The following is a 27619-nucleotide window of genomic DNA, read 5'->3' as shown; positions in this document are numbered from 1 at the left end:
ATTATCTGTTTTTTTTTATTATATGTATATTTACGGTTCGAACGAGTTGTCACGCTACTCCAGCTCTGCATGTATAATTTGACACAAAATTTACGAGGCATATGGCGGGAGTGAAATTAGAAAAAAAAATTCAGGTAAGTAGCGAGTTGCCCCACACGGCGTGGATTTATAACAAGACATGATAAAGTGAAATTCCCATGCGGTGAAGAAAATTATTATGCTTCGTGCGATGCAGCGTAGTATTGGGAATTTTTTGAAGTGAAAAATATTCGCGCTCACCTTGACATCTCGGGAAAAAAGCTCAGTCAATAGCAGGTCGATTGTACGGAATTTCACGAAATGCATATACTCCAAGAACAGCTGTGCGTAATTGGCTAATATTGTACTTTCTAATTTTCAGAGCACTTATTACACATAGACAGACAAGGCTTCGCATTCCTTCAAGATGCATTCGAATTTCTGTTCTATAGAATTTTTTTTTTGCTATTTTCTTCTAATAATTTCGGTTAATTTATCGCCTGTTGAAAGACTAAAGAACAGGACGAAGGAGTAACGCGGGAAGAATCTAATTAGAAGTCCCTGTCGCACAAAGCGTTCAAAGCAACCTTTTTGCGGCATCCTTTAGAATAATTTTAAAGTGAAAGCGAGTGTAAGGACGACATCAACGTCGTAAAATGAAAGCCTGCTACTTCGTGGAAAATCATTCCAATAAAGTCTAGCTGTGTGAGCTTAGTGGTAGAGCAGCTCCGTCGGGGTAAAGCTGTCAAATTATCTGAAATCTTATATATACGTAAGCGTAATGAAGTTTTTACATGCGCCATTTTCATTCGTTTTGCAACACTCGATATCATAAACTGTACAGACTGCGGAGAAACGGATTGATTAAAGTCGAAATTTGTGGTGGTAAAATTCGTGCAACCGGGTATAATTCACTCACTTTTAGTTACCGTAACTGCGTAACACCCTGCACCATGTTCATATACTCACTCAGTGACGTACAGTGGGATTCGAGTTAGTTTACGAAGCTGATTTTCACACTGCGCACCTGTCTTATACCCCTGTGCACCAGAGCTTAATAAGGATCGAAAAGGAACGCGTGGGAGTCTTTCAAGGGTGAAGTGACGTACGAAGGGTGGAACAAAAAAGGGAAAGAAAAAAAAAACACCTCTAGCCAAAGGCGATATTTCGGAGAATCACTAAACTTGCCCAACGTATTGGCGTTTCAAGGGATTCGGGGTCATATACCAGCATCCAGTTTAATACAACTACTTGCTGGATAAAGTCTTTTCTTCGTACTCGATAAGATGTCACGTTATACACGAGCTTGGAATTACGTATATGCAGAGAAACGTGGACTTTATCGTGTCACGTGTGACACACGTGTCCGAAGCTTGTTCGTCTTTATTTCATTCGCGTAAAACTACCGTCATCATACTCTTAAATCCATTTGGTAGAATGCAAAATTATTCAGCGGTTTGAAGAGGGCGTAAATTTCACCGGTAATATACTTTATATCCACGGTAAATGCGGTTGGCGTGCCATTTTGAGACTGACGATCCGGACATTTGAGTAGCTTGAAATGACGCTTCTATTCATCTTTCCACCCCCACGGGGAAAACAAGGGTCCAAAGAGCAAACGCTCCGCGTCCTGTGGCGCAGGTGTGACGAACTATAAGACGAATCGCGAAACGTGGTACCGAAGTAGCGAATTTCCGGAATCGTGCCAATATAAAAATTCGAAATGGTGTCAATTTCTCACCCGTGGTTCCAAGTTTTTTTTTCCATTCCACGTGACGCAAACAAACGTGCAACGCGAATGCTTCCGTAGAACTGTTTCCAGTTCGTTAATCAATTACCAAGACCAAGGGTGAAACTATAATCAACACGGTAATCCATACATCTGTTTGAACAGAGAGTGAGAGAGAGAGAGAGAGAGAGAGAAAGAGAGAGGCCGACCCACATCCGTGAGGGATCCCAAAGTTGAGGCTTGGGAGAAGCTTGCGTGAGGATACAGAAGCTGCCTGCATGAGTGTGGTTTTGGTGTTGGGAGGTTACGGGAAATTTGGAAGACAAAGTGGGTCCGGGGATAATACGTAGCAGATTTATCACGCAAGGAAAGTCTGGCGTTCGCGAACGTTCAGCGGGGTTTCGATACGGGAGTTTAATCTCTGCCCAAATTTGATTTACCTAGACTTCAAGCGGCTCGACTGTAGAGTGGAACCTTGCCGAGGGGATTACGTGACCGATATCCGCTAAGCCAGGTGTAATATTTACTTTGAGAAACGGCCGTCTCGTGCAGTCTCATTACCAAAATTATTCGCGTCGAACGAGCGTGCAATGGCGTTATACGCAAAAGAAAAAAAATAAAAGAAAAATAAAACAAGTTATAAATGAACCCGCGCGACGCTTCTCGAGAAAAGGAGATAGCGAGGGAGGAGCTGAGGAGGAATTACTCCCCGGATGAATCTGATTGCCGATTAGAGTGCGGTGAGATCTACGGTGACAAAATATGAGCTCCCACGTCTAGCCGTAATAAGTTACACCGTGTGGCTGATGGTTATTGTTATTCACGGTGCCGCGTTTCTCGCCGAAATGAGAAACTTGCGATAATTCTGTAGGACGGTATCAAGTCCAGTCTTATTAAACGATCCGATATTTCGGTTAATCGTTACTTGTACCGAGATGAAACCGATCCCCCTTTCTTCCCATGAAATATGAACTCCGAATACAAACCGCGGCACCGATTGGCCACAAGCCGATGGCTAATCTGGATTATGGCTGACACGTAAAAGAATAACTACGAGTTGCGGACATGTGCTGGAATTACCGATTAAGGTGGTCCGTTAATCTTACATATCTCACTGGTACACGCGTCTTGTTATCTCGTCGTCGATGCGTCGTACCTAATAACGTTTTCTTCGTAGGAGTTCCAATTTCACGTGGTCATGAATTCACAGACGGTGATCTAAAGTGGCAATTCGATCGTGCAGATGCATCGTGATGTATCGGGAGTTGAAAAAGTTTCTAAACGTTAGAAGCCGAAAATTGATGATCGTTCTTTTTCTGACATACTTTTACGTTGTTTCTAGCAGATAATATCGCCGCAACAATACAGCGAGCAATATTCTCGACAGTTTTCTCTCCTATAAAGGGAAGAATGCGCTCTATTCTGGACCATATTAATATCTCGCGTTCATTTTTGGCCGCTTTCCATTTTTAGGAATTTCATCACGGACCAACGAATATCGCGCAAATCGGCAAAACAATTTTTGATCGATAAATTAAATCTTTGTCATAGGAATGCGCGATGTATCAAAATTTCAAACATGAGAAAATACGATAATGAAAGACGAATTGTTGAAATTTTGATATATCGCCCATTCCAAATATTGATCCTTCCAAGTTTTGATCCCTACCCAAGTTTCTTTGAAAGGCGTATATTTGTAAGACAATTAAAAAGAAGAAGAGTAAAAAACGTTATTAAATTATGGCGAGAGAATTTAAATCTGCGCTTTCTTCTTTTACACCACTCAACTCTATTGGGTACAAATTAATATTTAAATATAATCAGATACGCTGATTGGTTTAATGTGATCTAGAATCTCGTAGTCATCTCAGATTCCACCTCTCGCGAAGTTGAAGCGTCTCTGGACTTTCGAGCCAGGCAAGGAAATGACATTTTCTTGCTCTATGCTTTGCGAAGAGGTTCAGAATTTATTACGACAATTAGATAATTATCTTTTGCCTAAGTAAATTTTCGTTAAAGTTTGTTTTCACTAAGTAATAAAGACATAGATTAATGGGTTTACTCCAAGTTTGTATTTTAGAACCCTGCTGCAGTTTCCACGGTTGGCGTATATGAAAGATTTTTTGCGCACTTGTAAATATGATTCTGACTTCAGTTGATTTATATTTGCGAGAATCAAGCATAATTAATATACCGTGCAAACGCAAAAAGCGCACCGCTGTAAATTGAACAACTTTTTTTATTCTCTTGGTTAGTTAACTCAGCTCTTTGAAATTTCACGACGAATTGTATGCTTTCGACCAACTTATGACAAGAGGACGAAGAACTCCATTTACCAGAATTTTAAGCCGGCCATGAATTGTCAACATTGCATAAAAACATTATAAAATATCGTTTTACGGATTTAAATTCAAAAACTACCCCTAAGACAGTCTCAATTTTAAATATAATAAAATTTCAACGCCTCTGTCTACCTGGTCTTCAATTTTTTTCCAGTAAAAAAAAATAAAAAAAAAAAGATCCGACTTCTTGAGAAATTTTCCAATATCCACCACGTTGAGATCAATCGTGTATTTTTTGTGTAACAACTAAGCGGTTCTGACAATTGCCTTTTGTCGGTGTAATATTATCGTTCATCGGCGGAGCTTCGTAACCATTGTGGATAAACCTGGTGAATGGGTAAAATCAACGTCAAGTTCCCAAGGCAGATATGTAGCAGGGATGCAAAAGTCGGTAACTTACCGTTGGCCAAGGATTACATCCTTGAAAGGACATCGTCGAGTTTGATTCACCATCCGCCTGGTCTGAGGCAATTCCTTTATTCGAACAAGAAAACACAGTTTTTGAATGGTTACTTGTCGACTAGCTGACGCTAATTTAGCAAGGATAATAAACGTCGGTCGACAAGTATATTAACATGACAGGTCGAAATGAATATTGGACAATTGACTGTAATTCCTAAAATTTAGCTCAAAATGAATGTGCTTAAGATTCATCGGTGATTGGTAAAAGCGAATGGAACGATAAATAATGCTGAACCGTTTGTTTAATGCAAGCGTATATCGATTAGTTAAAAAGGATTTAATCAAATTTTGTACTCTCAAAATATGTACGTTGATATATTTATTCATATTTACTGCTATATCAATATATCAATGGGTATAAATATTATTCTTTCCATAAAAACATTACAGTTAATTCTTATTCACTATACCGAAAGTTACGTGGCGATTATTATTATTATATTTACAATAGTCGATAACAACAATTATTTTTTATCCGTATATAAGATTCATAAAACGATATAATATATATTAATATTTATAGATCTTCATTGTGATGATATTTTTTTCTTTCTTGCAATACGTGAAAAGGGAAATATCTAACGGCAGTATATACGTGTATTGAATTCTCTGTTTACTCGAACGTAAGATTGATCGCATTTCATTTGTCTAATGTGTTTGATCGCGCATTTCTTTTATTATTACGTAAGTCCGCAAATATTTATATCCGTATAAATGAAGATGCTACATAATATAGATAATGGAATAAACAGAGGTATCGAATCATTAGCTAGAAGTCAAATTGTCATTACTGTTTTAATTTTACTTTCATCGCTACTATCCGGAAACGACTTTCTCGAAAGAAAAGAAAATCGTTAAATTAATTTGTTTCGTTAAAAATTGATGACAGTATGATTTTCTTTTGGCACAGTAATTTCTATTTCGAAAATATGTTCAGAGCTGAATGAAACTCGATGATATATATGCAAATTCAGTTGTTGCACGAATAACAAGAAAAGAAAATATTGAAGCGAGAAAAAAAAATAAATAAAAAATGAAAGAATCGAAAATAATTTACAGCATCGAAGTAAGCTATGATTAAATTTTTCACTCTTGCGTGCGCTTAAATATACATTAAGATTAATCCGATTACGTTACAATCTAGTAAGCAACACGTGTGATACACCGTAGTATTTCATTTACTTTTTTCTTCTTTTTTTTCTTGCCTTAGCTATTCTCCTCTTATTTATCCCCCCTTTTATGTATAATATTGGTCAAGCACTTTTTCTCTTCAGATGCCCTCATCTGTGTATGTACTTATTTTTACATGTTTGTCTGGATTTACAATATTTACATTGGATGTGTAAGGTATCGTTGAAAAACTACACTGATAATATTCGAACACTATCTGTATGTACCTAAATAACTGTTGCTATAATGATTGAAAATCATCAACGAAGAAGTTCTATCTTACACGTACGGATAGGTGAATTTTCCTCGTCACTATAAAATTCAGCTACTGACAGCGACGAAAATCATAAATTGTATGAATAAATAGAGAAATTAAATAAAAGTTCCATCAACATTTCTTCGCAGTTGACACGGTTAGCTGATTTTCGTTTAGTTCGATGGATTTTCAACTTAGTGAGTGAAACAACTAAACGAGGCAAAGAAAGAAAGAAGGACGTATAAAAGTAAAAGATGATACCAAATGATAATGTTGAAAATTTTTATTGTTAAACGATAATAATTGAATTAAGTTCGTCTCGTAATGCACAATCTTTTATGCCTACATCTATATAACGTAAATATAACGATTCTTGCGGCAATGTGCGTATCTTTCATAATATTTCCAACGATGTTACAGTTAAATGCAGTTGAAAAAACAAAATTTCCCAGTTATCGCCATTTTAGCGTTACGACTACAGGGCTCTTTAATTTTCATACAAATCTAAACGAATCGTATAAAAGTCTGTACAATTTTCAATTCGTGAGATGAATGGTTGGGAGAAGAAGAAAAAATAATAATAACAATAATTTGCCAGCATATTCACAAGAATATTAAATCATTGAGTATAAAATAAGTTGAATTCGATTCAACGATAATGTCATGTCTCAGTATTGAATTATGTTAAGGATAAAAAAAGGGGGGAAGAAAAATAAAATCAATGATAAATCAACTTGACTTTTCTCCTCGAATTAATTGTTACTCATTGAACTAAAATATTTGTCACGTGATCCAGATGTCCTTCGCCGGTACGAGTCTCTAGATACTGTTTATACGTTATCTGTATTTATTATAACTTAATACATTCACGTATGCTTTGGTTCAGAATATTGGATCAGGTTGACGACTTAAATATTTCATAAGTCACGTACAACGCACGTTTTCTTCTTTTTTAATAAAGAATACAAAACCTTATAAATGGAATGGCGTCAATTGTAGAAAGAAAATAAAAGAAATTGATAATCGATTAAATACAAATAAACAAGAGAAAGGGAGAGAGAGATAGAAAGATAGAGAGAGAGAGTGAGGAACAATAGTGTAAAATACAAGCATTTACAATTGAGTTTTAGCAATTAAAAATCGTCATTATTTTCATTTCATACATGACTAGTGAGGTTAGTTATGTATGAAAGGGGCTTCCGGTACCAAAAATCACGCTTCTTCCTATTCCGCATAAGATTATGATGAAGAAAATCGATAAGCACTCGAAAGGTATTGTTGGGGAACTGATACTATTTTGAAAATTTCACAATGAATACATCTGTAGAGAAGATTATATGTTCTGTTGAATCAAAGTTATGCTAAGTAAATAAACGAAATGTCAAGAATGTACTTGCAATATTTCTTTATCGCGCGAAGAGAGATATTGGGAGTGAGAAGCCAAACGTTGAAAAATAATGTCGATTTTCAACACTGTCGTTAATATGTCTGTTATAATGAATAGATAAATATACACATTAATTAGTACACTTTTTATAATACTAACGATAGTAAAATAAATCCTATTTGAAGACTAGGCGTCTTAAAAATTCGACATTTATTAGTATGTATATATTTCTATCTATGACAGGTATACGTATATACTATATATGCATAATAGTACATACGTAAATTATACGTATAACACGTAATGTTTTATATTGAAAAATATCAAGTTTTGCGACTACGATGTATATCAAGTTATTTCCCCCAACTCTCTCTTGCGTTTATGGTCAATCATAGGATTTATAGACATAATAATAATGTATACGTATAACCTTAGAAATAAAACATGTACGTACGTATTATGATAATACGTACATGTAAATTAGTTTCATGTTACCTAGCCTAACTAAGCAGCCTCTATTCAAGTCTAACAAAGGTATAGGCGTTGGCTAGAGCAATGGTTATTTTTTTTTTATTTTTTAATTTGTATTTTTACCAAAATATTTTCCTGTTCCAGTTCTCGAAACCGATATTAATAGTCCGTGGCTATAAAATGCATCATACCTGTGATTACGTTCCAATTTTAAAACAATCAGCCGTTTACATATCCTAGCTGTACGTACATACCAAAATGGAACACTGAATTGATTATCGAGGAGTATCCCAGGTGGATTCAGTAAAGAAAACGCAAGTTTTCAAAGAGACGACAAGAAGAAATCATTTGCTAATTTGGCTGACCTTACTTAACGTATGTTCTTTCAACGTACGTACTTATGTGTACAAAATGAACATAAGGAAACGTTGAATTTCGTTGAACAATGTTCGCCGTTAACGAAACCGAGGTGTAGCGGTTCGTATTCTACAATGTGACTCTGTATTTTTATTGATCCTCAACGTTGGATATCCCGTTAATTCGAAAGTTTTAGTTAGAAAAATAACAATAACAATAATCGTTTCTCGAGAGTTTAAGTAGCGAGAATTCAGGAATGCCGTGAAAGAAGGAATAAAAATAAAAAGTCTACAAAAGAAACAAGTGCAGCGTCGATAAGCGAATCGAGAGATAATTTATAATTCCGGTATTCCCCAATTCTCCATACCTTTCACGACGATGAGGATTTAGTTTGAAAAAGAGATACTATATAATAATACGTTTCAGGAATGTATAACGTTTTCAAGTATATGTTAATCGTTTAACATTCTACAAGTAAAAAAGTTCAAGCAACAGTCCACTTAAAAATATAATATAATATAAAATATCACTTTTTTTTTTTTTTTGTTCTTCTTTTTTACATCATCTCATATACATATTTTCCCCTAGCGTCGAACAAAAACAAGCTTTTCGCTCTTCGGTTGTCGTTGAAGGCATTGAAAAAAATTACAAATGCGACACTCAAATTCTACAAGCGACTAAAAGAAAATTTGGAACAGGTTTTCTCCGGCGTTTCTCGCTGACAACGAAACGAACAGTCGAACAACCTGATCAAAGAGCTTGATTAAGTTCGACACGCGCCCGACGTAATTCTTCTCTTCCAATTACCGAAGGCTTCAGGGTAAACTTGAGGAAATGACGCGAAACGGCCTGAAGTATAAAGCTCGGACGGATCGAGCAAATTCTGCGGCGGAGGTGGCCAATTCCTCCCCGCGCCCCCACGGCGCACGTTGATTTTACAATTATTCGAAGAATGTACGACAATAACTGCACGAAAGTCTCGCTAAACGTTGCAGAAACACGATTAAACCGACGCGGCGGACCTCGACTGGCTGAGCGTTCGGATTTTTTGTTTTTAACACCGTTCGACGGATGAAAACTCGAAAAGAGATTTACCGTAACACAAAAATGGTACATCATCCGATTTTAAGATTGAAAAATTGAAAATAGCTAATGGAATGTTGACAAAATTTTCACTCCTTTCAAACTGGTCAATTTGTTTAGCACTTTTATCTCAATATTGCAATCCTTAGATCTTACTAAATCTCTTGAAGAATTTCACACGGACTAATAATTTTTGTCAACTACGAAGCTTAATGTTAATAAGTTTTTTTTTCAACTTTTCGAGATTTGTGAGCTACGTCTAGCTCCCTTCCAGAAGATCCTTGTCGAGTGTTGATTATCGGTCCGCAATTTGTATAATACACCCGTTGAATCGTCGTTTCGTTTTGTTGTTTACTTTTGTGTTATCGTCTCCTTCTTCTTCTTCTTCTTATTATTATTATTTATCTCTTGGTAATATTCTGTTCTTAGATTTTGTACAGCGTAATAATAATGAATCAACGTGAACGACCAGCGCGCTGCCTGATACAGGCGAGCTGCTAGACTGCCGTGGGGGCCCTTGATTGTCAATGCCATTTAGCCTTCTGGGCAAATATGTCCGCCCGTAGATTTTGCGCGAAGCATATGCCCAGTATCTGAAAAAAGATAAAAAGCGGGTCATGATTCAAAGGCGAACAAAATATGTAGAGATGGTCTAAATTTGTTGCGAAATATGTACGAATGAATCATTGACTTATTACACGTAACGACGATATGTACAGTGGCAACGTGCGCATTGCGACAAGCGATTACGTACACATAATACAAAAGAAAAAGAAAAAAAAAACAAGATGAAAATAATTGAATGAATAAATAAATAAATAAATAAAGGACATTCCTGCGACTGCATGTTCATCTGCAAGACATCACAAGATGATGTTTACAATGATCGATATCTTACCTCATATTTCACGGAAGCGTCGATCGGAATCTCCTCGCTTAAAACTACAACGATTGCCTTACGATTAACTATCAAGTTATTCAATATACATGTATGGAAGAAATACATTCTGCAGGAGAGAAAATTTTTATTTAATATAACGCATATTAATCACCAGACCTTGTTCTGTTTTAAATTTCCACAATTTTATCAATTTTCATTGTATTATCAAATCACGAGCACGCTTTGATAGAAACCATTCGTGTCTCGACGACTTGTAAAAAAAACAAAAAAAAAAATTAAATCAGCAGTTAACAAGTGACGCGCGCATTGAACCTGATAATTTATTAAAAAGATAAAAAGAAAACAATTCCCTGCATTCACTGGTGATGATTTTAAATACGGGGCAAGGTGAAAGAGTCGCGTGTATCTCGGGTGATATATCGTTAATCGGATAAGAATAAAATGTGGGTAAAGTTAGATATTCATGGGATAAAGACGAGGGGAGGTAAGAGGCTGCGGTGCAGCTTCGCGGAGATCAAGATTGGGTCCATCGTACCTGAGCGAAAGCCGTGCAAACAGCACTGCTGGCAATGGCAAGTAGATTCCTCTCCATCCATTCTTCGCCCGCCTGAACGCATCCCTTATCATTGATCACCTTGGTTACGTCAAAATTCTGAAAAAAAAACAAACAAACAAAAATTCGAAACTTCTTAAGTCTTACCGACTGCAGGATTAGTTGTTGTTAGTAGTCCAAAGGATCTGCGATGCCTCGGCCATTCGGCGGGGACTGAAAATTTTTACCGATACAACTCGATCTCCGTTTTTCTTTAATCGTAATAAAACAAACAAATCAGCGATCTTACAGTTATACTGTTTTAACGGTAAAGAGTTCCAATCAGGAAGTTGGAGTTGAATGCATGATAGAAAAAAAAAAAACGCGAAACATACAAGAGATATAATCTTTAAACGTTGAAAAGGTTAGATACAACCGCAATTACATTAATAATCTCTTAATTAGAATGCCCGCACACTTCTGTGTACAACGATACTTCGAAGGCCGTATTTAATTACCTCCTCGCAATGTACGGTACACAACTTAATTAACGGAATCAAATTTCTCATCTCAAGTAATAAAAGAACGCGATAAAAAAGAAATTTACGTTGAAGGTGAAAAATTATGGGGTTTCAAATTCTACACCCTCCTTAGCGCATGTAGATGAAATATGCAACGTTCAACAACGGCGCGGGCCGGGCGGTTTAATCGCAGGCTTTGCTAAATAGATAGTTCTAAGTGGGCTCAATAATTCACCGATTAAACGAACCTGCTGCAGGATTAGATTAACGGCAGGTAATTTACAGCTCGCATGGTTTTACCTCGCAGAGAGCCATGAGGTTACAGCTCTGCCAATGCTATTTCACCTTCGATATACAAGTTCTACTCGCGGTTCGCACGAAAGGTCAAACGTGAAACGTTTTTTTTTTTTTTCCCCCACTTCGAAAATTTCTCTGTAGAAATGTAAATTTCCACAATTATTTACTAAAATAACTACTTACTTACCCAGTAAATTCCAACGATTTTATTTTACCATCTTAATATTATGCAATTAGTAAACGTATGTTTCAGAATATGTACACACATGTAACAGCTTTACGCGGGCATAAATTAAACTGACACATACGTGGTACAACAATTTTTTACGAAATTATACATACTATACGCATGCGAAAAATATGTATATATTTATGTATATGAATATACGCGTCACGTGCATTGCATGTATAAAAAGTTGCGTTAGGAGATAAATGTTGAATTACGTCTTGCCAGAAAGTGTAATGAAAAAAAAAAGAAGAAAACAAAATGTTTATTATTTCCAATCGACAAGCATTATTAACAATCAGAAAGATTATATTCTGTACCTATCGATCGCTGCATGCATTAAAACATGAATTTCTCACCTTCCGTATGTCCGTTTTAAAAAGAAAATCATTACGTGACGTCTGGTAACGATAAAATGAATTCACGATTCAGGATTTTCACTCGAGTTAGAAAATGTACTAAAAAATATCTATAAAGCGTCAGTTTTTCAAAATAAACTAGTCAATCTGATTTTCATCAACTCACGTCACTTGGGGTACCGTTAAAATTAATTAAAAATTAAAAAAATGGCAACATTTCGTTATAATATCCGATGAAAAGCGAGACTCGATCGAGGGAAATGAAGAATGGAAAACCACTCAACACGTGCATACGGAAGGGTAGAGAAAAATGTCGAGGCATATAGATGTCGGGGGTGATTGTCGGGTACCTGGAGGACCATAACACCAACGGCGGCGCCGGCAACGGGGACGAGGTTCAACTCGACCCACTCTTCGCCGGCCCTTAGGCACCCTCTTTCAAAGATACTTCTTTCCCCTGGCTGCACACCCCAGGAGAAAGAAAGACAACAATGCTTGGTTAGTGTAAATAGAGCTGAAAGCATGCGGAGCCGCCGATTTTTCAAACTCGTGTCTTATTTTTCCATAATTTTTTTCTTCACCCCATTTCCTCGAGGGGGTTCCTCGATAATTAATTACATCTACAGGTTTGGCGCTGTGGCATTTAGCGATCAATCGGCAGCTTCGATTAATCGTTTTTCCCATTAATCGGCTAATCAACGATTTCGGTTAATCGTTTTACTGACCGATCGATTAAACGACGGTTTCGATTCATATACGAGGCAACTTCGATCAAATCGCTAATCAAAAAAATCGCCGGAATATTTTAAACGAGCATATTCTTACTGGAACAACTAGGTGTGTATATTACACATAAGTGTATATAAATTGTGCGGTGTTCTTCCGGAGGCGGTCGGTAAAAAATAACGAGGATGATAACGACGACGAGTGGGGGAGCAATATAAAAATATTTGCATAATATGCAATTACACTCGAGGTATTATTAGGGCGCAATATAATTGGTGTATAGGTACGCGCGCATGTAATACGTTCTAAAAGGACCCCTCAAATAAGGAAAAGAGTCCTCAACCGAGAGAGGTACGATAATTTCTCGTCTCTGCTCCCTCGTTTTCCGTCTAATTAGGTTCCTGGCCGCATCCTGACCTGGTTTGCAATTCCCCCTCTTTTGTGGCTAATAATTACCCACGTCCCCGACGACAGAAGTTTCAACTCGGTGTTGAAAACATCGCTTGGACTTCTCAACGTTATCTCGCGTATATCGAGGGTGAGGCTAATTATCTCAATAGATCTCAATAGGTATTAAAAACCGACGAATGAAAATGTGCCTTGTATTTTTTCTCATCTCTGGTAGATCCTTCTGAAATTATACCTTCCGTTTTTTCTTTTTTTTTTTGTAGTTATACAAGTGTATTTGATTTGTAAGTATAAAAAAATTTTTATTCAATTCCCCGAATGGTACGAGTTTTCTCAAGTATTATTTATTTATAGATTTATTTATTTTTGCAATATATTGATTATCCAAATTGAGCTGCACAGAGCAAGAAATTTTCTTCCGACTTTTTTCGGAATAATGTCAAGACAGAAAAGAAAATACAAAGATTTATGTCATTTCGTCACTTTCGATCGTATCACAGTGCGAATTGTACGAATAAATCTTCATCCCAATACCGACGTTTCGTGATTCGTTGATTTTTCTACTGTTACAATTTTCCCGCGCACTTCTCAAATGTTCCGATTTCCAGGATTTTTTTTGGCAAAACTTACTTCTACAACGAATTTTCCGATGAGAGATGGAGGAAACTTTTCACCAGGGAAGATCGTCGCGATTAAATATCGACTGTATAATTTTTATACGTCAAATATACTACACTGTACTATACGTATAACTATCTCGTAAAAATGATAGAGGTCGATTTATTCAAACCGAATACTTACATAGCCGGGCTTTCGCACGTCGTATCCACACTGTTTGTTCTTGATAATCTCCTGAAAAGTATTTCAACAAGATTAAATAAAAAGAAGTAAATTTACCAGCAACAAATCTGTCGAATAGAATATCCGACACGTCAAAGTAACGACAGAAAAACAAAAAATCAAAGTCAGAACTTCCGACGGTTGAAGGACTTGACTTACGATTATAGAAGAATATCGATAAAAGACTCGGTCTACTCAAAGTTTAGGTATACATGTAGGTATTATACCTTTAATGAAAAACAATGATACAGAGTGAAACGATCTTACGTTTGGTTTCCGCTTGCAGCAGCTAAAAGGCACACCGCATGCTTCTCTCGACCCAATCTCACTCGAGGAGCAGTTGAAGTAGTTGTTTCGGTCCCAGTCCTTGGGGCCCTCGATTCCGCAACACTGCAGCTGCGAAACGACACCCTCAACGATAAATTTACCCCCTGGTTTTCGATTCGAATTTCGGATAAGGGCGGATAGCGGGACGAGTGAATAAGAAAAAGAAATATAAATTATCTCGAAACGAGATACATACGTACATACCGACACATGTGTATTCCACAGCAATCGTAACGACAACGAAAAGAAAAGAAAATTCAGAATAAACCGAACCGTTTATAAGCACGCAGAGATCGAATGGTGCAAAAGTGTTGATGCGATGTAAAATAAACTAACGATATCCGAGCTTCTGTTGCTGTTTATAAAACTGGCGGTAAATTTTTGATTTTATCATTTGTCAAAGAAATCATAAAATCTAAAATTACCGACGAGGAAACAAAATTGCGTGGATGTTACATACACTGAGAGAAATTTTTAGTTCCGGTTACCGTTCCGTCCGTAACTAGTTTCATTTTTTACCACAATCGAAAAATATAGTTCCAAGTAGATAATGAAAATTAGTTTTCTAACTGTTAGCTGTCAGAAAGTCTAGTATCCGTGTCTATATTCTTTCTCATCGCGATCACTCTTACCATATTTCCTTGCAACTGTTGCGAAAATTTAATGCTTGTGCAAAAATAAATTGACGTTAAAGCCTTGTTTAACGAAAAAAGTAGAGTAAACCTGACAAACTGATTTTGCGTTGCAATTACCAAAAAAAAGGATCGACGATAGCGCAAAATGGTTACGCGTATCTCGTCTCTCAAACAATATTCAAACAATTTTTTCAACGATACCTGTTTTACTGAATTTTTCTAGTTACTCTAACAAATAAAATTTTTCTCAGTATAGTACCTAAAATTGGATAAAATAGGGATATTTTCTGGTATTAATTAATTGAAGGGCAGATATTAAGGTGGCGCCAAACAGGGGTTGAATGTTGCACGTATACATGTATATGTATATATATACATATGTATACACACGTATATACACACATATACAGGTATGCGTAAGAGTCGAGAATTCGGAGAGCTATCGCCGTGCGAGAATCTCGGCTGCGTAGTAAAGTCACCCAAGTTTCATTAAACCTCAATATTTCACGGTTGGTGGAAGCCCGACCCGTGTAACCACTCCTTGCCTAATTTACTCCACAAACACTACTTTTTGGCATCGGTATACTTGTCTGCTTTGCCCTCAAACCTCTGAAAGCGTCCAACTTTTTTTTTTTCCTCGTTAGTACCTACATAATTTTCCCTCCAGCAGCTTGTCAGTTTTAAACCAGTTCCATAACAGGTATCTAATTCGTTACGTACCTTCGGAACTTTGTAATTAATAATATAACGTGGAACGGATTTTTTCTTCGAATGAAAATCATTCAAAAATGACGAGAAAAAAATAAATAAATAAATAAATAAATAACAATATCAAAAGAAAAGAAATATTCTATCAAGCAATAATGGTATAATAGTAATTTACCCAGTCCTCCTGAATCCAATCGATCAGATTCTGTTGATCGGGATCTTCTCTGTAGTGAATTATGAAAGCTTGAAATCCACCCGTGGCCTGTGACTTGATCTGTTAACGTAAAATATGTGAATGTGAATTAGAGAGAGTAAGCATATGCATACGTGTAAAGTACGTGTGACAGATAAAACAGAATTTGATGTAGAAAAAACAAATAAAAAAAAAAAAAAAGAACCAATGTCCCAAATAACCGATCCATTTTTTCCAACGTCTGATTTTTACGAGCTTGCCACGGCTATTCCATCGGCTTTTATATATACACGAATTTCGTATACGCCTGAAATTTGTTTTCCACCTCATTTCCTCGTTTTCTCGGCTGGAAATTTCGAGGACCGACATTTACGTGGCTCGGCATCTCGATTTTTATTAATTTCACGAGCATTAGGTTAATTCTCGTGGTGAAACGGTTGAGTACACTCTTCGCGAAAAAATTATATTCCAAATCTCTGAAAGATGAGAGAAGAATGAGAAAAAAAGAAAGAAAAAAAATAGCGGAAAAAAACCATCGTATGACTTGTCTATAAATAAATAAATAAATAAATAAAAATAACAGAATCGCTGCAGACTCTCGGAGTATTTTCTTCTTCATATTTTTTTCTTCTTCTTCTTCTTTCAACTCAAACTTCCATATCGCACAATTCGTCGAAACAGAAAACGTGTACTGTCAATATTATATTTATTACATGATTGGACTTTTGAACGACAGCTGTTACATAAATTCTGCCGTAGAGTATATATGTATAGGTAGGTATATAATATAGTATATAAACACGTAACGTACATCGCGGAAGTCGCTTCGAGAAGGTTGTGAAAAATTCACGTTAAAAAACATGAGACTCACCCAATCTTTAAAGACGAATCCCAATATGCCAGCTGTCATTTCCGAAAGAAGTAACAGCGCCAAAAATATCGCGTACTGTAACAGAAGTAAATACGTGTGTGATTATTTTCATTCGTTATATATTTTTTTTTTAATTCAACCTTTGCGACATTGCAGACAGTCGGGATTGTCTAACAGGTTGAAAAAGATATCGTCGTGGAGATCGATCGCTGATCGAGAAAGAAAATACGTAACAACTTCCGGCAGTTTTTTCTTTTACATCATTTTCACGATAAAAAATTTACCGACACGTACCGCTGGTAAATATACTCGATTTTACGATCGAATCAAGCATTCGAATTTCGACACGTTATACGCGAGATCGAGTCGTATTAATTCCAACTTCATTAGACCCGCGATTCTATTATACCGCATAATAATTTACCGCACGCTGCGGTCGGTGCAAATATTAGCGAAATTACACAGCGTTTGGAAACTTTGAAAAATTTCAAACACAGCGAACCGTAAATTAGAGCGGACGCGTAACGCTATTCCAGGAATGCACTATTAGATTGTAACTGCTGCACAAGTATTTCACATGCACAGGTGATTTAATCTGTGACCGATGATGGAAATGGTAGACACATGTATATATATATATATATATTTATACCGCTTTGGCATTGAAGACCGAAAAACTCGTTTGAATTCGTTAATTGATGAACCTTGACAAGCGGATGGAGTAAAAGTTGACGATTCGAGAAACTGCTGTAGAGTTGTTACAACGATTAGGCTTAACTTGAAACCGAATCGTTTTAAAGAAACGAAGATTATTTGTTCACATTATAGAAAATAATCCAGCAAACGATTGATTGAATAATTTACTTTCAGTCTTAAATCCGTGGTATCTGCATATTTCCACTTCCATCCGTTACGGTGGTTTGGATCGTGTTAAAAAAAGAGCTGAAAAGTGGATTGCTTCTCGGAATTGAAATTATATTTTCGTCAAGGTATAAGGAGAGAGAAAAAAAAAATAAATAAAAATTGAAATCACTACCGCGAAGAGCGCGTTAAAAACGCGAATATATGTATGGATAAGATTTATTTCCAGAAGCTGGATAACCTCCGGCGTACGAACTTTGATATTCCGGTTTGATCCTTGGGGACATAATTTGAGGATACGTATATTAGGGATATAAGGAAAGCAAGATAGCTGCTTAGCTGCATACCTAATATACATACATGGATATGTACGCCATATAATCAATACATGTATCGTGCTGTGCATAGATAAGACTTTTTTAATAACGTTAGATAAGCCCGGGTATATATCCAAGGTACATGTATGTATACCTATGTGTACAGAAATACCGAGAAGGACGATAACGTAGCAGAAGTAGTTGTAAGAAATTACGATACCGGGTTGTTCGGTAGTAAACTTGATTGAAACAAGCCGATCGCTCAAGTTTTTAACCCCCGTAAATCCGAACTTGCGGTTTATTAAACTTGACGTTAAAAAAAATCCGACAGTAACATGATATTAACAGTTATTCATACAAATCGAAAGAACGTTGTGACGAAATTTGCAAGAAAAAAAATGTCCAGATCTGTGAAATTGTTATACACGTATTCTTATGTACCTAACGAAAATAAGCAATATTGAAATAATTATAAGCACTAACCGCAGCTAGTAAACACGTGTTTTCTCTCAACGCGCCAACGCATCCTGTGAATCCGATGATGAACGTCACTGTGCCTGTAAAAAAAAAGAAACAATCAAACGGTCTGAAATTAGTTACAGATTGTAAAAATTATTTCACAGAAATTTAAATTATTAGTTTACTGTAAATGATTTTTTTCTTCTTTCTTCCTGTGCCGTGTCAGGGTGATATTTTAATGTCAATGAAATACAAATTAGAAGCTCGTTAAACTTCGCGATTTAGAGTCTGTTTTATCGATTCATTTAAAAAAAAAAAACAATCAAGAATCTCCGTCCTTAGATAAGCTTAATTCTCGGAACCGGAGCGCATGCGTAAAACTAAAAAACACATCAACAAACTTCAGCAATTTTGCGTAATATTCTAAATATTAATCGTATCCTTTGGCTTCTTCGAGATATTCAATCAGGGGTACATCGTCGCAGTAATTAGCAATCAACGTCGAAACGGGAAGAAGGTGGGTTTAGAATGATCCGCATCACCTGCAGCTACAGAGGAAAATCTGTGCTGCAGAAATTAGGTAAATATGTATATAGAATAGCGACCTCTGGAAACTGGCTAATTCGTTCCCGTAGGTTAATAATCCAAAACCCTTGAACCTTTCCTTTCATACGCGTAATAGGTATACGTATATAAAGGATGGTTTAATTACCGAGAACTTATTACTACATCCGCCCTCTGTCGTGTTATAATATTATACGTGCGACGCTATGAAAATTCCCCGCAGATTTCTGCTACCTCCATTCCTACTGCACGCGCATGTATATATACACACATATATATATATAGATTTATATACATAAATGTATACATATGTACATAAACAAAGCTTTACCGCTCTCGAATACCTTTGAAGAGATCCGGAGCTGTTGGTCATTGCGGCATGAAAAATGTTTCCGAGCGTGAAGAGAGAAAAAACGATTTTTTACCGCAATTTCGTTTTACTTTCTTTTTTTCTTTTAATTTTATTATTATTATTTCGTTTTACCTTTCTCTCTCTCTCTCTCTCCTTCTCTCTTCATCTCTTTCGCGCTCTGCGAAATATCAACGAAACCGTATAAGATGGTGTATCAAGACGTATAGGTATAATATGTGGGAGGAAAATCGATACGCCATCTTTCTGAGCAACGCAATATCATCGGGACAACGCCAAATCCTTTTATATACATATAGATGTATACATATAGATGTATACATGTAGATATATATCATGGTGATACAGCTACTTTTGTGACGAAAATATTTCCACCTGGGTGAATAAAAATTCAGTGACGTATTAGATGTTACACACTGACGGGGAAGAAAAAAAAAACATTCTTGTAGCCAATCTCGCGGTGAATATCTGATGTTATAGAAAGTGTGTTGACATACATATACATATGTCTAGAAATGTTGTAAGCGAAAAATAAAAGTTGTGAGAATTTTTTCGGAATTTTCAGTACGTTTAAACCATATTTTAGTTCATGGAAAAAAAAAAAAATTTATTAAAAGTGGTGAAAATTTATTGCATTTGTAAATTGAACAAACGGCGAATCCACTGTTCGAATAGAATCGTTACTAATAGATAGATTAGATCTGAGAAATTTCAAATGCAAAATTAACTGGAAGAATTGTACGCTTTAACGACAACCGCGATCCTCCCGGCATTACATCGGCCCTTGAACGCTGCAACTTTCCGTAGAATCGGGTATACACGTTATATATCACGATGTTCTCTGACCGTCGGTGGATTACACGCACGACGGTATTGACGTAATCTAATTAATGCTAAGAACATGATACGAGCGGCGGTATCGCCGATGGATGGATGGATGGACGGACGGATGGATGCACCGACTGACTCTGACAGTGATTACGGAGAATGATGGGAAGGATGGATGAATGGGAGTCCACGTATATCCCGCCGTCGCCACTCTCTCTATTCTAGGCATAATATCGGCCACCTGACCACGAGAAGCGTCATCGTCTTGTTGCACGCGAAGAGGATTTCACGGTTATTGGAATTGCGCAAGGACCAATTTCACAGAGTGATGACTTTTTTCTTCCTTTTTTGTTTTTTTTTTTTTTTTGTCTATTCCGTTACTCCGCGTAACTTCGAAGATTGTCTTTTCGGGAGAATCAAGGCTTGCGGCATTATCGATCAAGGGTATTCCGAATTATATCCGACGTATTGGATACATCGAAATTAACGGTATTGTGGCATGCACAGTTTTTTTCTTATAATAATTCTAAACAAAAAAAAAAAAAGAGGAAGAAGAAGAATAATTTTCTCACCACCGTGACGAAGTTTCAATAAAAATTATATCAACCAATCAAACCGAAAGGCTAAAACTATAGGCTGTAACTTAACGATATTATACAATACTCTTTCTCAATAGCCACTTAGCGCTTTTTTCATAGCTATAAATAGTTACAATAGTTGAAAACTTCTTTCGGTTAAAATTATGGATACAGTCAACGATCCGAAATATTAACGAATTACGATATATTTTACCAAAAACGTCACTACTTGATATTCAGCATCGATAGTTATGAGTAAATTATTAATACAAAGCTGATTAAGAATGAATTCGCGTTGAAAAAATCATTCAACTTGACCGTTTCGATAGCGATAATTTATATATAATACAAAGTAATAGGTAGGTTGCAGAATGAAATTGTAAACCCCTGCGTGACACAGACGTATAAATTAAAATCAGGCGTATCACTCCGCGTGGAAAACAAGGACGGTAAATTAACCCCGTAGCAGTAAAGAGAGATATTTTAGATATATAAGGAAAGACGGACAGCTCGCGATAAAGCTCCGTGTAAGATGTTACGTACGTATATATATATATATATACATGTAAAGCCGTTGGAAGTAAAATGTAGATTTTCTCTCGTTGGCACGTTCGCGGGTTGATAAATCAAGTAGTCGGACTCGATGTTAGGGAAGACTCGAGGAAGCCGCGTGTCTGCGCTTCACACTTGCCGCATGCAAGTGCAAGTGCAAGTGCAACTGCGATGCGCGATACTCGTTACGTAATACGTAATACGAACGAATGCGTCGAAGGTTGAAAAAGAATTTGGTAAAATTCGTTTGTCGCTATTTATCTCACTTAAAAACGACGCGTTCGAAATGAATTTTTATCTCTTTCTCTTCTTCTTCACCATTTTTATTTACAATTTATTTACATCTGATGTATTTGAATGGAGTGCAGAGTCAATCGCGTGTTCAAGTCAGGCGCGCACTGCTCAGCGATAAGAGGAAGCAAAAAAGCTTAGCAAAGTCCTTTGGGTAGTGAAAAATACACGACGCTGCCTACACTGAGAAGAGGGTTCAAAGAGGCATAAAAATTCGCGTTGTGTATATTTATACGAAAATATACACGCGCGTACGATATGTACGTAGATACGTAACGGTGAATACGGGAAAATTTCTTGGCTACGAGTAATCAAAGGACAGAAAAAGCATAAACTAGGAGGAAAGGTGAAGGAATGAACGAATGGATTTCTTTCTTACGTATAGAAAATTTCTACTAAATTCGTCTGACGCGTGTCTTTTCATCGGGATGTTTAAAAGAAAGAAGCGGCAAAACAAGAAGAAAGACGAATATATAGAAATAAAAAAAAATTTCGCTTCTTTTTATACTTCAGGGTCGAAAAGGCTTTCATTGCTACTTTTTCACCGAGTTACGTGTGTAACGTACTCGAGACGAGGAGCAAACAAAAACAAGCGAACGAAATCAGACGAAAGTGGAACTAAAGAAACTAAGAAATAGGTAAAAATGCTGCACATTTTTTCATCCAAGTCGAAATTGAAAGATTCAAATTACTTATATTTCTTTGCACGACGTCGGCGTTTCGCTTGCAACAGTTACGTAATTTATGGTAGAAAAACAAAGAAACAACAACTGGTAAGCTATCATTTTTATTTTACCAGTATCTACTTAAAATATTGCACAAGGTTTTAACTATACGTGCTTTAGAATAGTTTTAACGACTCTCCAGAGTTTCTCGTTTCTACGAAGTTATCGTCAGACATGTGTGTGTGTGCGTGTGTGTGTACATGTTTACACCTAAGAAGAAAATCTCGATATCTCACGAGCAGCGATTAAGATTCGAGAAACACGCGATCAGCCTCATCACAGAATCAAGCGAGCAATGCACCTTTCAATTTTCGCATATTCGTATAAAATTAATTGTCATCTATTAATTAGCCGGAAGAAAAAGTATGATATAGAAATATTGAAATTTTTTATTCATTTTTTTTTTTTTTTGAAATATCGAGAGCGTGCAATAATTTGGAACAAATACTGTCGGCATTAATTTCTCTCGTTGTTAAACTCCAGTTGTAATAATTAAATCGTCACTCTTACACTTTGTCCAATGATTACATTACATTTTTCAATGGTTGAAAAATTGAATAGCGGCAAACTTACCGATTAGAATGAGAATGAAGGCCGGATCGAGCGCGACGTTCGTCAGGCGAGACAAGTTGTTGAAAGTGTCCTTTTCCGTCCAGGCCCAAACCCCGACTGCCATGATGCCGAGACCGAGCAGCTGAAAGGAAAAAAAATACGCAAGAGACGCGATTAGTCACAACGATATTGAATTTTCGTTAGTTTGGCACACGATTCAAGTTTAACACCCTGCCCTGTATTTTTGGATATTTTGATGTTACAGTTTGTTAATTATCGGAAAATGACGATTGAAAGTGTAATTGACAGTCGGGCGATAAAAAGGTGTATACAATCAGATTTCGATGGGATGATTAATTGTCGCCTGGCCGAACGAGCAATCGCATGGACAGGCTGAACGGGAAGAAGGGGGGAGGGAGAGAGAGAAGGAGAGAAAGAGAGAGAAAGCTGCGTCCTGCAACTGCAACATTTCGGCTGACCAAGCACGACGACAATTAATTTCAGATAATGAGGGATGCCCAATGATTCTGCTCCCTCGAACGTGACATTTCTATTATTCCGTTATATCGGGTCAACGAGGGAACGCTGAACCCCGTGTACATATATGTAACACATATGTGTACGTATATTTACATATAGCTATGCATCACATTCGTAGGTTAATTATACAAGGTAGATGTAAAATACTTGTAACAAGTTTCGTTGAACACGTCACCTATATCATACCTATACGTTTGGTAACAAGACTATGCGAGAGCTTGAAAATTCTGTACACAAGCATTTTTAACCATTTATCGATTAATAGATTTCCAGTAAATCTACAGTGACGTAGTTTCGGTACTTCTTTATTTGATTTTTTTTTTTAACTTATTTATTTTTTTCTCTTTTCATGCTTTGGTGATAGTTATTGTACAATGATTCAGAGAGGAACAGATAGAGAGAGAGAAGTGCAAACAAAGCGACGATATTAAGAGAAGTATTTAGAAATCTGTTTTATGCATCAACCGAGCAAATACACAACCAGTGACTATGTCAAAGGATTGGTTAAAATCGAACCAATTAATCGGGACTGTCTGATAAAAATGACATTAAAATTTTTATTCGGGGATTGTATATCACAGGACGAGGATATCATCGCTTTGCCGTCATCAAATGTTCATATAAATTTTTTTCACCTATCTTCCTTTCGATTTTTTCGCTATTATACGCTAGTTGGCAATATCGTAACACGAGTTTCTTTGTCGTTTATTATATGCGTCGGACTTTTGAATGCGAGTGGTAAAATGACAGGGAGAAGAAGTCCGTGTCTCGGAAGCAGAGAGAATGTTTCGTGTAAGATGTATAGACAAGTAGGACCAGGTATTATCCGGGTTTACAATTTTAATCTCTTCGGCTGTGTAATCAGGTGCCCAACGAGGAGTAAGAGGGCTTATATCAGCTAACCCTTGAATCCCCCTGGATGAACACTTTCCTTCAACCAACATTATACAATCCAGTATCGAAATTCGGCCCGATTTATTGCTCGGTGAAAATATTGACGATGAATGCGTCAAGTTTTTTCGCCTTAGGGAGGAATTCTCAATATACATATACATGTGTGTCTTTTTGTAAAATTTCACACATTTCCGAAATATATGTGCGAAGAAGTAAAATTGTGTGATGACGGAATGTGCGAAAAAAAAAATTGTTTGCGAGAAACGGAGAAAACCACGAAACTTTTTCCGTGCAGATAATTTTCCAGCACGCCAAACGGTTAGCGACAGGTATTTTTAATCGGATTAGTTAGAATCAGCCGGGATACCTAAATTGATTCTAGTAACTTCGTCGAACAATTGCTTTATCGTCAGCAATTGTTTCCCCGTCAATCACACCTAATCCAGTTTACAATTAACATACGTTGCAAATACTAACGAAAAATTCGTTACAGCTTCGGCAGATGTAAAAGTTTTATTTTTATTTTAAACTCTGGATTGTGAAAAGCCGTTGACTTTTTGTCAAAGAAAAACATTGGAAAAAAAAATTTAAAAAAAAAAACGTAAAGAAAATCTGTCCAGAATTTTGTAATTAAGCTCAAAGATTTCTCTCACCAATCGCGTTGTGGATTAATTGAAAATTCAATTAAAGAAAGATCCTGAAAACTACGCAGAAGCTTATATACTTTTGTGAAAACTACGATAAGTGACTCTAATTTCTTTCCCTTCTTTTCCTTCGTCTTCTTCTTTTTCTTCTTTTTTCAACCGACGGCTAGACAGAACGAGCGTTGATTGCAGATTCCACGCACATGTATATGTATAACTTAGTCGAGTGGTGGAGATTAATTTTTTTTTTTTCTTTTTTTTTTACCAGTCTCTGAAGTTCTTACCCGTCCGTGATACAATTCCGAATTAATTCATACTAGTATATATATATATTTTTTTTTAATACATATATACATACATACCGTATCGACAGCATCGCGAAATAACTTGGCTATGATTAATATTATCCGTTTTAAGCTTGGTCGGAAGATAGAAGAATAAAGAACGACGTCAATCCGATTTCTCTTGAGCTGCGGAATCTCTTCTGCACATTGGAGTAAAACTTTTCCCTCGTGTGAATTATACAGTATAACCAGAGTGTCTAGCGTCGGTGACATATCAAATTCTCTGACGGTTTTTTCCGATTTTCAAGACGAAAACAGACATTTTCCAGAGCTCATTTCAACCTAACTTTAACGACAAACTTGCTGATTTCATGCAAATTAGTTATAAATTAGTAAATTAGACATCAGAAGTCTTCGACGTGAGTCAAAGTGGTCCTATTATTTGTTCAGCTCAATTTTGTCTTAAATTTTGCCTAAAATTACCAGATATATCAATAAACACTCAAATTTTAAGAAACTAACCGAAGATTAGGATTGGAAGAGTAATTTCCTACATTTCAAAGAACGGTATACTAATGAGAAATAAAATACAAAATTGCCCGACTTTTTCCCGGTTTTTCCAGATGCATGTAAATTCCCTGAAAAATTCCCAGTTTCCTAGATTTCCCTGACAGCCAGACACCCTGAATCAAAGTATACGATGCGTTTACTGATTCGTAATTTTCAAAGAAATAAAAGCGCTGTCGACAAACTCGGACAATTTAAAACGACCGCGTATATTGCGGGAATAACTGCATTTAAAAAATTGCGAATTTCCAGCAAGGCGATTCGTATTTAATATAAAATTAAATGTAACAAGTACCCAGAGCCATATAATTCCAAGTCGTTTACAGCTGTTGCTGTTGCACGCGATCCGTATCAAGATCGCGAAAAGATAATTACGTAGCTGACATGCAGGTGTGAGGAATTACAGGCGTCGTATAAACGTATAACTTTTTTCACTTCAATTCTATCACATTGAAAGTTAGCAAAGTTATCGTAACGATTCTTACCGAGGTAAAAGCGTTATTTCGCGATTTTTGAACTGTCTGAAATTCGGTTAAACCGTAATAAAACAAAACACACTCTCATGTATTTCGAAATTTGAGTTTCTCAAAAATCCTTGTAAAATAAAGAAAACAGTATATTTTTTCCATCCTCAATGTTTCGTTACGAAAACGTTACTCGACTTCAACCTATTTCGATTTTTCACTTCTCTAGATCAATTTTTTCCTTCACTTTCCTTTACTTCACTCCACCCGATGTGCCGAGACGTATGAAACCTGCCACCGCAGGAGGACAGAAATGTTTACCAATGTACCCTACGGTTTCTTTTTATACCCACTTTCTTTCGGCCCACCCTCTTTCTAGCTTATCGTTTCTTTTCAGATCCAGTTCTTTCACGTGGATTAAGTTTACCCAGCTGAGGCTCTCCTGTCAACCGTTTTGTGAGGAATTACGGAAGCAGTCGGACCAGCCACTCCTGCAATTGCTTTTCTCATTTCTCGTTGCTGTCTCACTTCTGTTTTGCTTCTTACTTTTACTCTTTTCACAACGCGAGGACAAATTCGAACGATATTCGAAGCCGTACTTGCGAAAGATCGCAATCGCAGATTATTAATTACAGGCACCGGAAGTCGTTGTGATCTGGAATATACGAGTTTTTGACAAAATTTAACTAGTGACGGATATAACAATACGAGAAAAAAATCTGAAAAGCTGAAAAATGATATCGTGTATAGAAATTGGTTCAGCATTCAAGTTGCAGGTAGACTTGAGTTATAAAATATGTATACAGAGAAAGAGTCAGCAAGCTGAAAACTTTCAGGCTCAATTAAACTCGAGAGGAAAGTTTGCGAGACGTTTGTATATACGTGCGATGAAATCACCTGAACTTTAACCAAAGCATGAAAATGTTTAATGAAAATTTATTACCGTTAGGCGTTTATGAATATTTGTATAAATTCGATTCGTTTTCGTTTGTGAAGAATCTTCGAAGTAGTCGATCTTTTACACTGTTGTGGAAAAAATTCATAGATATTAAAAAGTGACGATTCAAAAGAGAACGATGGTTTTTATCGATACCATATCGTTCTGTGCGAATAAAAGCGGTATAGCATAATAATGCAGATCGTTTCCTGGAGCAAGCAGGTGACCTCGTCTCGTCTCGTCTCAGTTTCCTCGAGAATTACGACTTATTTATGCGCGGCTAGAATAGAAAAGTTGGATACGACCGCGTGAGCAATCATTTATACGGATCTAACTTGATACCAGAGGATCGCGGAGTCGAGTTTGCGGCATA

General features: G+C 36.6%; 1 protein-coding gene across 3 annotated transcripts in view; it reads right to left on the bottom strand.

Annotated features, from left to right (window-relative positions):
* Positions 1 to 4853: 4853 nt before the first annotated feature.
* Positions 4854 to 27619, bottom strand: part of Tsp26A (Tetraspanin 26A) — a 90899-nt gene continuing 68133 nt past the window's right edge. The window contains exons 2-10 of one of the 3 annotated variants that reach the window (XM_046616881.2): positions 22938 to 23058; positions 18481 to 18554; positions 16820 to 16894; positions 15931 to 16029; positions 14353 to 14481; positions 14047 to 14097; positions 12462 to 12572; positions 10712 to 10828; positions 4854 to 9868 (exon numbers count right to left, since the gene is read on the bottom strand). In XM_046616881.2, the coding sequence (XP_046472837.1) occupies positions 9800 to 9868; positions 10712 to 10828; positions 12462 to 12572; positions 14047 to 14097; positions 14353 to 14481; positions 15931 to 16029; positions 16820 to 16894; positions 18481 to 18554; positions 22938 to 23058 (846 nt within the window). In that variant the 3' untranslated portion in view covers positions 4854 to 9799. The remainder of the gene's footprint in view (positions 9869 to 10711; positions 10829 to 12461; positions 12573 to 14046; positions 14098 to 14352; positions 14482 to 15930; positions 16030 to 16819; positions 16895 to 18480; positions 18555 to 22937; positions 23059 to 27619) is intronic. The other 2 variants (XM_046616871.2, XM_046616863.2) reach the window with 2 other exon arrangements.

This window comes from Neodiprion pinetum, chromosome 1 (genome assembly GCF_021155775.2).
Source record: "Neodiprion pinetum isolate iyNeoPine1 chromosome 1, iyNeoPine1.2, whole genome shotgun sequence".
In the NCBI taxonomy this organism is placed as follows: domain Eukaryota; kingdom Metazoa; phylum Arthropoda; class Insecta; order Hymenoptera; family Diprionidae; genus Neodiprion; species Neodiprion pinetum.
Note: the sequence above shows the minus strand (reverse complement) of the source record. Positions and strands in the feature narration are given on the sequence as shown.